The sequence below is a fragment of the Spodoptera frugiperda genome, chromosome 26, assembly GCF_023101765.2.
Source record: "Spodoptera frugiperda isolate SF20-4 chromosome 26, AGI-APGP_CSIRO_Sfru_2.0, whole genome shotgun sequence".
Taxonomy (NCBI): Eukaryota; Metazoa; Arthropoda; class Insecta; order Lepidoptera; family Noctuidae; genus Spodoptera; species Spodoptera frugiperda.
In genome coordinates this window covers 10,680,334-10,693,900 of record NC_064237.1, presented here as the reverse complement: position 1 = coordinate 10,693,900, position 13,567 = coordinate 10,680,334, and the positions used below count along the sequence as shown (strand labels likewise).

Below are 13,567 nucleotides of genomic sequence, written 5' to 3'. Positions count from 1 at the left end.
CTCCTTGTCACATGTGCTTATTACGAAAACGGCAATAAACGCTGCAGAAAATGTCACAACTGTTCGTATAAGTTATCAAACTTTGAAGGAATACAACAAAACAAGCAATAGCCGGGTTATAAACAATAGGATCAATGTAGCACATTAATATCTCGTTATGCAAAATGACAAAAAAGTCTCCGTATTCTTGGTAATACTGAGTGAGTACTTCATTACAGTATCAATTTAAACAACAGCTGTGCGGTGGCGGACAGGGTCTGAAGAACATGGCATCTTTGGTTTTATTTTTAACGCGAGCTCGTCACTCCCCTGCGTTGGGTGTGTGAGGAAATGACCCTTGAAATTGGCTCCTACCCGACTCGGTTACATTTCGCACACCTTGCGACTGTCCGACAACTTGACTAATAGGCCTTATTACCAACATTTTTGGTCTTTTGTCACTTGTTTGGTGTAATGACGCTGTTTTTATAGGCTTGAGCAAGACGCCATGGCGCTTTCCCCTTGAATTACGTTGGGTTTTTGTGTAAATAAATTTTATGGTAGATAATGTTTCATAGAAAATTATGTCCTTAACTCATTAAGCTACCTATTAGATACCAGATAGACAGGTAAGTCAAATGCCAAGAATAATGGGTAAACATTTATGCTAGGTATTTCATTATTCACACACAAAATTATGATAAATAGAAAAAAATTAGTGTTATTGAAAGTTATTGAAATGTCAAGTGAATGATTTCGAAACATCGGCGTAGCGTTGTTAAAGGTTATTTATATACAAAATTTTACGTCAAAAGAAATATTGTTAGAAATTGAGTTTATTTGCAAGCTAGTTAAAATCCAGTATATTATAGAAACTCCTTATTTGGTAAGCTCAAGGGGCGCGTAGAATGTAATTTATGCGTTGTTCCATTGCAGCCGAGTCTCCCCTCGGCCCCAGCCCTTTATTGATGTACTTTTGACTAGTTGTGATTTCTGTTTATTAGGCCATTTAGCTATGTTATTGTTGTTCGTTTGTTTTTCTATAAAACTGTTTGTTTTGCTTTATTTATTGAACATTTTATTGCTCGGTTTAAAGATATTGTTTTGAAAGCAATCGTCCGATAAATTGTTGTGGTTATTTATCGTTTATTGTGATCTAAAATGTGATTTTTATGTAAGGCTTGGGCGAGGTTATAAGTATGTATTTTAACTAAATATGCGACAGAAATGTACTACTACAGAGTTGCTAATGGCGCCATTTTGATTTTATACTTCAGAAAAAAGTAGCTCGTAAATAAACTTGAAAACCATCAATAATAATTTACCTATTCTACCCATTTCCCTATTCCAAGAAATAACTAGGTAAATACATTGTAACAACAAAACACATTTTCCTCAATAAAAATTCCACTAGCAACGATAATTTCTTTTTTTTAAACATGGACTCGTTTCCCGCCTTTAGAACGAATGACTTTTCTTTTCGCGTTTAAAAAAAGAATCGATTATCTCTGGTTTGTGACTATTACAAATAGCCTCGGTACGCAATCGACCATTGTTTTCATTCATAAAAAAGTTAAGTAAGATGCTTTTTTTTACTTCGTTCTCATAAATCCGATGGAAGAAAAACATTTCCAAATAGACGATTGATTTAGAAATCCGATTTTGTCGATTCTCGTCACGGTAGTTGACGACTAGTCAAATTCAATACTTTTTTATCGATACGTCAAAAATATATTTTTCTATGAATTTTGTATGAAATACAAACTTATGACAACACGTTTTTATTTTGCGGCAAATAGCACATTTATGTCAGAAAAAAATTTTAGGGTATACGTAAAATAAAGTACGTACATATGTCCATGAATAAAAGCGTGATTATTTTTTAATATTTAGTTGTACAGAAAAATGAAAATAATTTATGTAAGTTTGAGCCAGGAAAATACCCAATTTTAATATTATAAGTTCAAACAGGTTCTCTAACCATTTATTATGGACATACGACAATAGTTATTAAGTGGAGAAAATATAACACACCACATTTTATTCTATGTTTTTTAACCGATTCTCCCAAAAGGAGTAAATTCTCAATTCGGTCGGTATGTTATATACGTCAAATAGATGATTGGTCTAATTTCGTTTCTGTTCCTTTTTATTATTTCTATATGTATAGGAAGGAAATACATCAATATACACTGTAAAAGTATTTATAACAACACCTATAAATAGGTAAATGTATTTCAAGGAAAAATAAACCAAACGTCTATTACTTTAAAGCACAGTTTCCGTCGGTATGTATGTGTGTACCATTATACAATCAATATGGTACATTACTACAAAAAAGTCGGAAAATACGGAAGTTTGTTTGTTACTTATTAACGCTTTATCTGCATAACCAATTGATTTTTAGATAAACATTGCAATATACATTGCAAGAGATTTAAAATTGTAATACTGTAATTAAAAACTCCTTGTCTAACTTTGTAATACTTACTTATCTCTATATATAAAAAATCAATTGCTGTTCGTTAGTCTTGCTAAAACTTAAAAACGGCTGTAATGGTTTGGCTAATTTTGGTCTTGTTTTATTTGTGGAGAACAGGGAAGGTTTAAAAGGCGAGAAAAAAGTTAGAGGCGGTAAGTCTGCTAGGTCAGCAAGTTACTTTATATTTTATTTTATTTAATTTTGAATTTAAATTTCTCAATTTCATAATTTAATTGTATAATATGAGTCTGAAATATACAAATTTTAATTTAATAGCTTTCTGTGAAGGAATATAAGCTACCTTTTCACCGTAAGCAAAGCCGCGTTTCAAAGCTAGTTATGTTAAACAGCCAAGGCGATATGTCATATTAATTAAATTACTCAGTTTGTTAAGCTCTGTAGCTAATTAATCAATTTGATATTAGTGATAGGTGCCTACATAAGTATATAAATACATAACCATTAATAATAATCAATTTATTTCGCAAAGCCGAATATTATAAACGTACAAATTAATATGTTCGATGCTAATTTCTTAAAATAAATTAATATTTTTTTAAACATGTTTGTCTAACACCCCGCTGTGAGATGGCTAAAAGAAAAAAAATATATAATTCTCAATGATTTCTTCATCGAAGGTTGAAAACAGATAAAATATTAATTTTATTGAGCCTTCGTACAGATTTATATTAAAATAATTACGTAATTAATTATTGGGTTTAATATTTATTTAACAACTAGCTGATGCTCCGCGGCTTTGCTCGCGTCAATTTCGGATGTTGGGATTAATAGAAGTAGCCTAAGTTACTACTTAATACATATATTTTTATCAAAAAATATTTCAATTAATTGTTCCCAAAAGATGTACAGATTTTTTTACACATTGTATCTATATTTTGGAAGAAGTATATATAACGCCTAGTAGAGAAAACATATTAGGCTTCTTTGTTAAAAATAAACTGTACCAAACTGCTAAAAGTAGGTACCTACTAAGGTTAAAAAATATAGGTATCAAAATACAAAGTTAGTTGCATTTAATAAAGCTTGCGAGATAATTTATATTTTGTCTACCTAATAAGGTTAAGTAAAGTGTAAAACTTATCTGAGGATATTATAATAAATTATTTATAGGCATGAATAATTTCTGCTCTACATAAAAATACTTTTTAATCGACTTTAAAAACTCAGTTTGACCTGTATGTATTATGTGTTTATGTGTGTTTGTGCGCCATTATCGACGTTTGGCTGAGACAATTTTGATACGGTTTTTATTATAGTTTTTTTTCGGACCTAGGAGCCCCTTCTCCTCAAAGAAAAGCCGAAACAAAGTCAAAGATCATTGTCTCTTTTAAATAGAATTTTCAATAGAATCTATATTTTAATACGCTATACGGATTTATAATTTTTATTTACTTATTAATAAGGTTTAGGTAATTTTCCTACATACAGAACCACATTTCATTAGCCTACTACCTACCAATTAACTCTAGTCTACTTTTATCTTTTTAAAATGAGATCACCAGCATGACACACGTATTCCATACAAAGAAAGCAATTCCAATAAATATACAATTATAAAAATGATAACAGAAGCATAAAACTTGTCGTTACAATACTTAGTTTTTATTACTTTACATTATCTGTGTACAAATGAGGTAGCATTAATAGTTAGAGTTTATCAAATTAAGGACTATATTAATGTAGGTAATATCACACTTCTTATCCTAGAAAAGGTAGGCAGAAGTAGGTAGGCATCCATATTTTCAGTTATGTATTTACAATTTAAATGGAGCCTATTGCAAAACACTATCTAATTGTAGATTCAAAGATACCATTCAAAATTATATAGCTACCGAAATTGCCAATTATTATTTGTCCAACACTCTGGCTCTGACCAAACCAGTTCGTCCACCTAGTTAAGCGATTAATAAGAAATAAATAAACCATAAATAGCCCTTAATATCGGTCACAAATAGGGCCATAACCGCGAATTAAGCACAGACTAGTAACAACACTATTAGACACAGTTTACATGCGATATTGTCCAAGATTACAGTAATTATTCAGTTTATGGCCACATATGTGGTCGACAGCTTTGTGCAACTTCATAGACATGTATTATCATAACAAGCTGAAATAACAAGCGGACCTCATTACATACGTACACACAGATAGCGTATAGCTGTATCTCCCAAACACTTCACACGTGATAACAAACAGCTATACCTAATAATTTACACAACAAAAAACCTATTGATATTTCTATTACTCCGACAAAAAACGTTTGTATACAATGAGACCGAAGTATGCGTCATCTACAAAACATTTAACATCCTAATTTCGTGAGTAACACCTCAGCGATAGAGCCGACAAAAGAATCGATAAACATCTCGATACAGTCGGTATCGATACGAAGCCCCGCACAGCGGGTAGCCGCGGCGTCCAACTAATAACTTACATTTGGATTACGCCCGTTACCCTCTTAGCACCTTGGCCAACGTTTACTTTTTATTAATATAAAATTTATTCAAACGAGCCTCGAGAATATTTCGGGAATAATGCGTTAATATTATAAAAGCAATAAGTTATGCCTAGAAGGATAAGTGTATCGGGCGCGACAAGATCATTATTTATACCATTATTTGTTCGTTCCTTTTAATCTTGGGGTCAAGTTACCTTTTGAGTCAACACGCGTTTAATCGAGACATTGTATGGGAAGATTACAATATGTTTTAGATGAACGATTGGCCTTGTCTTGATTGCATCTTTGAGTATCGAGTAATATTCTAACTTATGATAATCGATATTGACAGGTCATGTCTCAATCGATTGGTGAGTTATAAATCGATCGTTTTTGTATCGAGTCGTGACGGGATTGTTTGAATGTCATTAGTTCCACGAGGTTATAAGTAGATAATTATTTTAATGTGAAATGTAGGAATAAAATGGAAAGTTTACAACGATTGATGAGAATGAGAATTTATTATCATCGACACCTATTTGTTGTTGTAAATGGTGATAATGTTTAATTAATTAAACATTTATAATTAAAGTTTAAATTTCTATTTTTTATATAATACGTAATAAGTATTTATAATTCTATGAAAAGAATCGATTTTTTAATAACATGTTTTCTGTTAATCGGATTAAGATACAACACGTTTATTGGATGCTGTTGATGTCGCGAGTCGGTCATCTTTATGTTTTAATCCTTTAAAAACATGTATATTTTGCTTTGTGAATTGTTATTAATTATCATACTGTATGTATTTCATAAACTACGTTTTTACTAGCTGATAATCAACATCAAAGAAAAATCAATGAATATAATAGAACAGTGAATAAAATAAAAATAAACTAATGCAAATAAATAAATAAATATGAAAAGATCCAAGTGATCCAGAATTCTAGATAGGTATCTGCGATCTTTTACCTAGATATGTTATTAGTAAAAGAAACAATACTTAGGTTACCTAATACTCCCAGAATAAAAAAATAATTTTTATCCTACCTAATAACAAAATACATAGTTATTTTAAGTACTTCTTGGTGAAATTCAACTTAAAAAAAAAACTCATTTGGATTGCAAATTAAATTGCGTACATTATAATTAATTTCAGATTTCACATTAATTTTGTTTCGTATTGAATTTTTGTATCAGTAGGTATATTTTTTTCTAAAGTATACATAACTCTACAGTTCCAATATTGCTTAAATATAAAATTTGCACAAATTTACTATCACTCAAAGCGTGAATCTTATTATTTGAATAATACATAAATATAGTAATTGTTTCCAATTAGTTTTTGTAAAAGGGATTTAACTTTCATATTAATATTTTTGACAGGTTTTAATATAAACGATTATGCAAAATAACTTTTTACTAGAATTTATAATTCTAATAAAATTTTAAAGTGCCAATTCTATAAAATAACTTAAAATGGTTTGGCATCGTTAAAAACTGAGGGTTAAGTATTGCTTCTTAATAAATTGAATGTAATTTTTAGTTAGTCATTAACTTTCTAAAGAAAATTGTTTATTTTTTTACATTTAAAAACAAACCGAAACACTTACATAAAAAAGCATTGCCGTTCGCAAACCGTATATTAAAAGACCTAAACAATTAAAAATGAAAATCTCTATTAATAATGTCCTCTTTGTTTTCGTTTTTTTGGAATCACAAACATCACTTTCCATAATCATATGCGTAACATCAATACGAAAAAACTATTACAAATTCTAACAAATATTATGACAAGCAAAAGCATAAAAAGTAAAAAAAAACTCTAAAAATCTACTTATTTTTGTAATTACAAAAGTACGTTTGTTTATGTGTTAAATACCTAACCAAATTTAATTGCATCTTCAAGTTATAAAAATAAGGAAGATATTTAGGTATTAAATCAATTTTATTAAAGGATTATAGTAAGTAAATAGTTTGTCTAATTTTATACAGTTTTTTTTTGTGTTACACAGTTTTTTGTGCTTTTTAATTTAACTTGTAAAGGTCATAGTAAAAGTAATAAAAGTTTTTTTTATGAAGTAAGTGTAATAATGACAATGTTAGCGACATTCGAATTGCTGGAGGAAAATGTAAATTTAAGGTCAATTCCATCATAAATCAATTTTACAATAGGTACTTATTTTACTTTTTTTGCTTTTAACATGTAACCATGAAACGGTCATAAAAATCTTACAAAAGAAATTATTGTAATGCATCTTTAATTATTTCGTTAAAGGAAAAATAGAATTAACATGATCATAAATAAAAAAAATTAAATCAATTGTTTGATTAATGTTAAACACAAAAACTAAAAAATAACAACTAAATAAAAAAGAATAATAACTGTACTAACCCTGACAACAACTCTAATAAACTGCCTAGGCAATTTTACATGCACTTTCTTTTCTTGTAATAAAGAAAACACATTAAACCAAACAAATATACTACACTAATTTAAGGAAAATATTAAAAAACAAAACATATGTACACTAAACTCATCGGTGCTTTTCACTACAACTTATATCTACAGATACAAATGGCATAATGCAATAATTTATACCTAATCACTAAATACGAATATTCCAAAAAACTGAATATCATACGAAAAATATTGAAAAATTTCAATATTTTTCTAAAAACCGCACTCTTCCACCTCTTTTTGTAAAAAAAAAAATAGCGGAAGAATTAAATAAAAAATGACTGTATTCTTTGACATAATAGATACATAACATAAAAAATACAATATAGGTATGTTATGCTCCATTAAATTAAAACATTGCTCATTTAAAACTATCCGGATATTCCTAAGTTTTTTATGATAATGACCTCAAGAAGATACAAGAACTAAGATACCTAATTGTTTTATAACAAGATAGGTAGAAGTATATAATTCTTTTAATTATTAATTTAGCAGTTCCGTATCAGCAAATACTTATCATTTTTGTTTTGGGTATACCTAGGTATGAATACTTTGAGTTGTTTTTTCTGAGCGTTTCATGATCAAACTTTTTGTTAGTCTACTTATTTTTTTTATAGTTGAAGAGTAAGAAAACTTATGTGTTTTTGTATTTAGAATTGATTATTATGTTTTACGATTGAGTGCAATGTGCATTAGTTATAAAATTACACATAAAAAACAAGTAATGTTAAAGTCCAGGCCGTTTCAAGGGTTTGTTTTTTAAAAAGAAAATCAAATCATATTGTAATAACGCTCAACTTTCATCTCTCGAAATGAGAGCTTTCAAAGTTTCCCCACATCACATAACCATCGTCCCGTACGTCACTTACAATATATTTTGTATACGGTCTGTGGTGCACTATGTCCTACCTTTACTGCTGGCACCGTCCTCATTGGAGTCTTCGCTGGGGGGCCCGTGTGGGGCCCGCGCCGGCATGGGATGCGGCAGCCGGGGCCGCGCCAGGAACGGCGGGGGCACGCCGAAGAACGGCAGGAACGGCGGCCACGGAGGCCGGGGGGCCAGCTGCGCCGCGGCCGCCGCGTACAGCTGCAGCGGCGCCGGCAGCCCGCCCTCCAGCACCATGCCGCCGCTGCCCGAGCCGCGCCGCGCCGATATCTTGCCCACCAGCTCACCTACGCACCGACCCCATGCCCGAGTCCCATCGCACAGTATGCTTCCTTGAGTCACTACGCAGGCGGCACTACACTAGCACTATGGCGCGCGCGTCGCGTCCGCTCGGTACTACGGAGTGCTCGGCCCGACACGCCGCGCCCGCCACTGCCATGGCGCGCCCGGGGGCGGGGCCACCTACCCCCCCTACCCCCCACCACTGCACAAATTAATTCTCCGCCTCCTTCATATCATAGATTTATTTCTCCGACAGTACATCGCGCCCGCTGCTAAACGCTTTCAAACCTTATGCCATGAAGTTACAGATCTGTATTGAATAACGGCCCATAAATTAAGGGACGGCATACATTGAATTAACGGTAACGTAGGCGACGGGCGGCGGGAAGTTGAAATAAACCTTATTTATATGACGATAACGTTTGTTATCGCGCGGAAGAGGGTCCGACATGGGATTTATAGGGTCGCCGTACGTTTGCGGGCCCGTGGGGTTGTCATAATCTTTTCCAGCCGCATGGCGCGCTACACAGTGACATGTACAGTATCGGCAAGGAGTTATGGAATGTTGCGAGCGTTCGTTTACCATTGCCCTTCTACTTACCTACACTTTTGTATGAGAGCCAAACTTTGTAATGTGTACATACAAGATACAGTTACAACGCTACGCTACGAACATACGGAAATACTTAATTTGTTTCTGTTATATGTTCTCAGCTAAACTAAAACATTTGGAAATTATGATTGATGTGTGATCTATTCGCCGGCTGAGATGAAAGGTGTTTATTATCTGTAATGAAGTAGAAAAAAATAAATATATTCATAGGAATTGTTCGGAGGTAATGACTAATAACTAATAACGGGTTATATTTTAGATTTCACCCATTCTTTTAATTTGACAGGTGATTGTGTGATGGGCGAGCAATCATCCGGCGGCGGCGCGCGCCTCACAGAGATGCGCACAATGGCGTTGCGTAAAACTAGATTACGACGCCTCCCAATCGCTCTAATGACGGACAAACTATCAATCATACAAAATTAACACGTTTCAGATTATATTTTTGACAGTGATGAATCATAAGCGACCGAAAGGCAATCAATTTCACAACCAATTCCTTATTCCATTAAACAAAAAAGTAATAACGTAATTGACATAAATAATAATAAAATATGTCAAGACAGCGTAACGAGCGTTCGGACGCGACATGACAGCTCTATCAGGGATCTGGTACTGAGTGCAGGGGGGGGCGGCGCCGGCGGCGGGCGGCGCGCCCATTGGCGGAGCGCGGCGGGGGGGCGGGGGCGGGGCGGGGCCGGCGGCTCAGCCTTGCATGAATTTAATTAGTGCGAGGAGCACCTCGGGCGCATTAGGAGCCGCGATGGGCGAAGCAATAAAAGATATAAAGGAATGAGTATAAATTAAAAGTTAAATAGAGAGCGCGCGTGCGAGCGAGAGGTGCGCGCCGTCCCGCTCGCGCGCCGCACTGCTCGTAATTGTTTGACGATCTTATTAGTATCAGTTAAATGTCGTTCTCTCTTTTTCTCGCGCGAATTTAATTACTTTTTAATTAGAGAGTCGGTTAATGAGAGTTTTGCAGGATTCGCTGCGGGCGTCGCGTCGCTCGCTCGCCTTCACCTCGTATTGTCATTTTTGCGAGTTACTCTAATCGAGATTTGTATTGATTCAGTCGATTCCGAGATTTTCTGATAAATCTCTCGTGATTGCGAGTTTTGTGACTCATTGTCTTTGTTGAGCTGAGCTTTTAAAGATGTTTTATTTTTCTGTTGAAGATCGTTAACTTTATTAGTACCTAGTTAGAAGTGAGTTAGCTTTAAGTATAATTAGTTACTTATTTGTATGTAATATTCCCTTTACTGTACTTACTTAGATACTGTTTCAGATTGAGAGGTCCCTTTAGAGATAGAGAAAACTTTTAAAGTATGTGTCTGTACTCTAAAAGTTTTCTTACTTTAACATCATTATGTAGATATCTGCTACATTCATTTTTATTAAAAATGTGATTAATGGATTAATAACCTAACCATTTAAAACTTATAATTATTTAAGGTTTTAGTGATCGCTTTCAGCGTATCTTTACGAGGTAGGAAAAGTACGAGTGAATTGTATAGGTTGAGATGACTATTGAAATCCTTTATCAGGAGGCCCGCAAACTTCTCTACCACATCAGTCACTTGATCTGCTCGGTTGGCGGAGTGGTTGGGTGACCGTCTGCTATGCAACGTGTCGCAGGTTCGATTCTCGCGCCGGCCAAAAAGTTATAATTGGATATACTGAGTAAAATTGCAATTATTAGCCCGGAGTCTAAATTTGGCGGTGTATCACCCCCGTGCCTCGGAAAGCACGTAAAGCCGTTGGTCCAGCGCCTGATCTCTTTCCAATCATGTCGGTCTGCCGTCCCATCGGGTTCAAAAGTGCTCTTTTGTTTGTGCACACACTTGTGCACTATAATATTTTCTGCGTAGTGGGCTAGTCTAGTTAGACAGACTGGCCACCGTGATCGAAATCGATCGAGAGATTTATTTTACAAAACTTAAAGAGTCTTTCCTCGGCAGTTAGAAAAATAGATTAATTAGTAATTAGCCTCATACTTAGTTAAATTACAAAAGATATAGCGTACAAAGGTATATCCTGGATTCGCGCAACTCGTGTGAAATGGTTTGATGATTTGTTTAAGAGTCTCCTTCGTCGTACCGTAAGCCATCGTCTATGTAAAGCTACTGATTGCTTACCATCAGATGACCCTTTTTGCTAATGGGGAAAGACCCATAGCCTTTAAAAGAAAAGGAGAAAAGGAGCTAGTTAATATTCTTGCAAATATATTTAATAAAAATATTACCTATTAGTGCAAAACTAAGACAAAAACCAAAATTATTTATTTACTCCTGAAGTAAACAAAATTATTAATACATTCAAACACATAACCGCATACATCAGACATTTCAGTCGACAGTACAACTGTATAGGTGTCTCACTCTAACACGTAGGTATTCTATATCTCTATCTCCTTCTCGTCATTAGGCGGGCTATGCACGCGCGTATCGTTATTCCTCATTATGTCGGGCTTACGTTCAAACGTTATGTATTGTCTGGCGGTGTATGGGCCGCTTTACTTGCTTTATTGATGTGCTTCTAACATCTAAATATGCTTTCTTTATATAAAATTGGTTGAGTAGAGATTTTAAGAAGATAGTAGAGAAGGAAATAGGAGAAGAGAGTAATTAATTTTTTTTTAATCTACTGACGTAAATGTTTCGGTTTGAGGTTGGTTAAAGAGTTATTCGGTATTTCGATTGCGAAAATATCAGCAGTAAGCTCACAATCATCTAAATCTAAATCTAACGCAACAGTAGAAAAAAGAGATAGATACCTTTACATCTGTTCTTAAAAAATGGCGTAGCATGGCAATTTACATTACTATCTGGTAATATACCAAGTAATGGGCTCCTCCTATCACTGTATTATAAATAGCTCTCCTATATGTAAGGTTTAGTGACAAGCAATCATTTTAAATGATCTCTTACAGAAAAGAAGAACGGAGAAGTGTGTTTGGCGTAGAGTCGTAGCTCGTAGCTCGTAGCGCGTAGTACGCTACGAGATCTGCTACGAAAAAATAATTTTATATTTTATGGTGATTTTTTTTACCAATTTTGTATTGCTATATTATTATGCTTAATTATATGTGTGTTAAAAGGTTTTCGATTAGTTTTTAATTGGATATTTATTGTTGAAATGTTGTGGTTTGTTTTTGAATGAACTTTAGTAGTACCTACCTATATTTTATTTAAATGGCTTAAATGTAGTATACAATTAAATTAGCATGTTTTTCTCTAATTTTATCCGTTAGCACACATTTACTCAGCTGATATTTAATCTAATGTCAGTTATAAAATATTATTGTTCAATTTGTAAACAATTTTGTGGCATAACAATGAAAATCTTCTACAAAACTGACTTTCGTTTCGTTGACGTTTCAAATGTCGGCTGCCGCGCAACGTGTAGCGGGTTCGATTCCCGCACGAAGCAACTCTTTGTGTGATCCACAAATTTTTGTTCCGGGTCTGGGTGTGAACTTGTATGTTTATAAACGCACCTACGACACAGGAGCAAATCTTAGTAACGGAGCAACGCTTTTTTTTATGACGACAAACCGACCCTATAGAAAATCCAAGTAAGGCGGCAACGTATCTTTTTAAAAGAACAGTTACAAATCCTCTCGTCAGTATAAAATATAAATTATAAACTATATACTTACAATCCTATCTAATATTACAAACCTCGTCCCCAGCACTAGAGACCACACATAACTGAAAATAAAGCCATCACCAATAAAACAACGTATTACAAACGATAATAGTTATAATAATCTGCATAATTCTTCCCGCCGTTAGATAATGCCGGGCTGTGAACTTGTGACTGCACATTTTACTGCCATTAATGTGTCAGGCCTTAGTGTCGTAGTGTTTTATGATCTAGACCTCACACGATGCCTAGCCTATCATTTAACTGCTAATTATTACGTAGAATATTGTTTTGATTATCATTTGATGTATTATTAGAACTACTTAGGTAACTATGTTATATTAAACCATATATCGATACCTTAATAAGCAAACTAGCCAACTCCACATTTTTCAAAAAAATGTTAATATGTTGACATCGTTTGAAACAAAAAGTATGATAGAGTTTTAAGTGTCTCCTGAAAAAGGAGTTAGCTGGTTTGCCAATTAAGGTATCGATATATGCAACGTCACGCCTTTTATCCTCGAAGGGGTAGGCAGAGGTGCACATTACGGCGCGTAATGCCGCTATACAATGTACACTTATTTTTCAACATTTGTGTTATAAGTCCTATGTAACAGGGGGTGAGCCTATTGCCATATACTGGATACAATTCCAGACTCCGTGCTAGTTTAAATACTGAGAAATTTTCTAAAAACAGAAAATAGCCCAGTAATACTTTGCCCGTTCCGAATTTGTATTTATTCCTTCTCATACAT

At 34.0% G+C, this 13,567-nt stretch overlaps 1 protein-coding gene across 3 annotated transcripts in view; it reads right to left on the bottom strand.

The window, feature by feature from the left end:
* Positions 1 to 8,721, bottom strand: part of LOC118264302 (homeobox protein unc-4) — a 38,991-nt gene extending 30,270 nt beyond the window's left edge. The window contains exon 1 of one of the 3 annotated variants that reach the window (XM_035576772.2): positions 8,293 to 8,721. In XM_035576772.2, the coding sequence (XP_035432665.2) occupies positions 8,293 to 8,506 (214 nt within the window). In that variant the 5' untranslated portion in view covers positions 8,507 to 8,721. The remainder of the gene's footprint in view (positions 1 to 8,292) is intronic. The other 2 variants (XM_050704692.1, XM_035576771.2) reach the window with 2 other exon arrangements.
* Between the last annotated feature and the right edge of the window lie 4,846 nt (positions 8,722 to 13,567).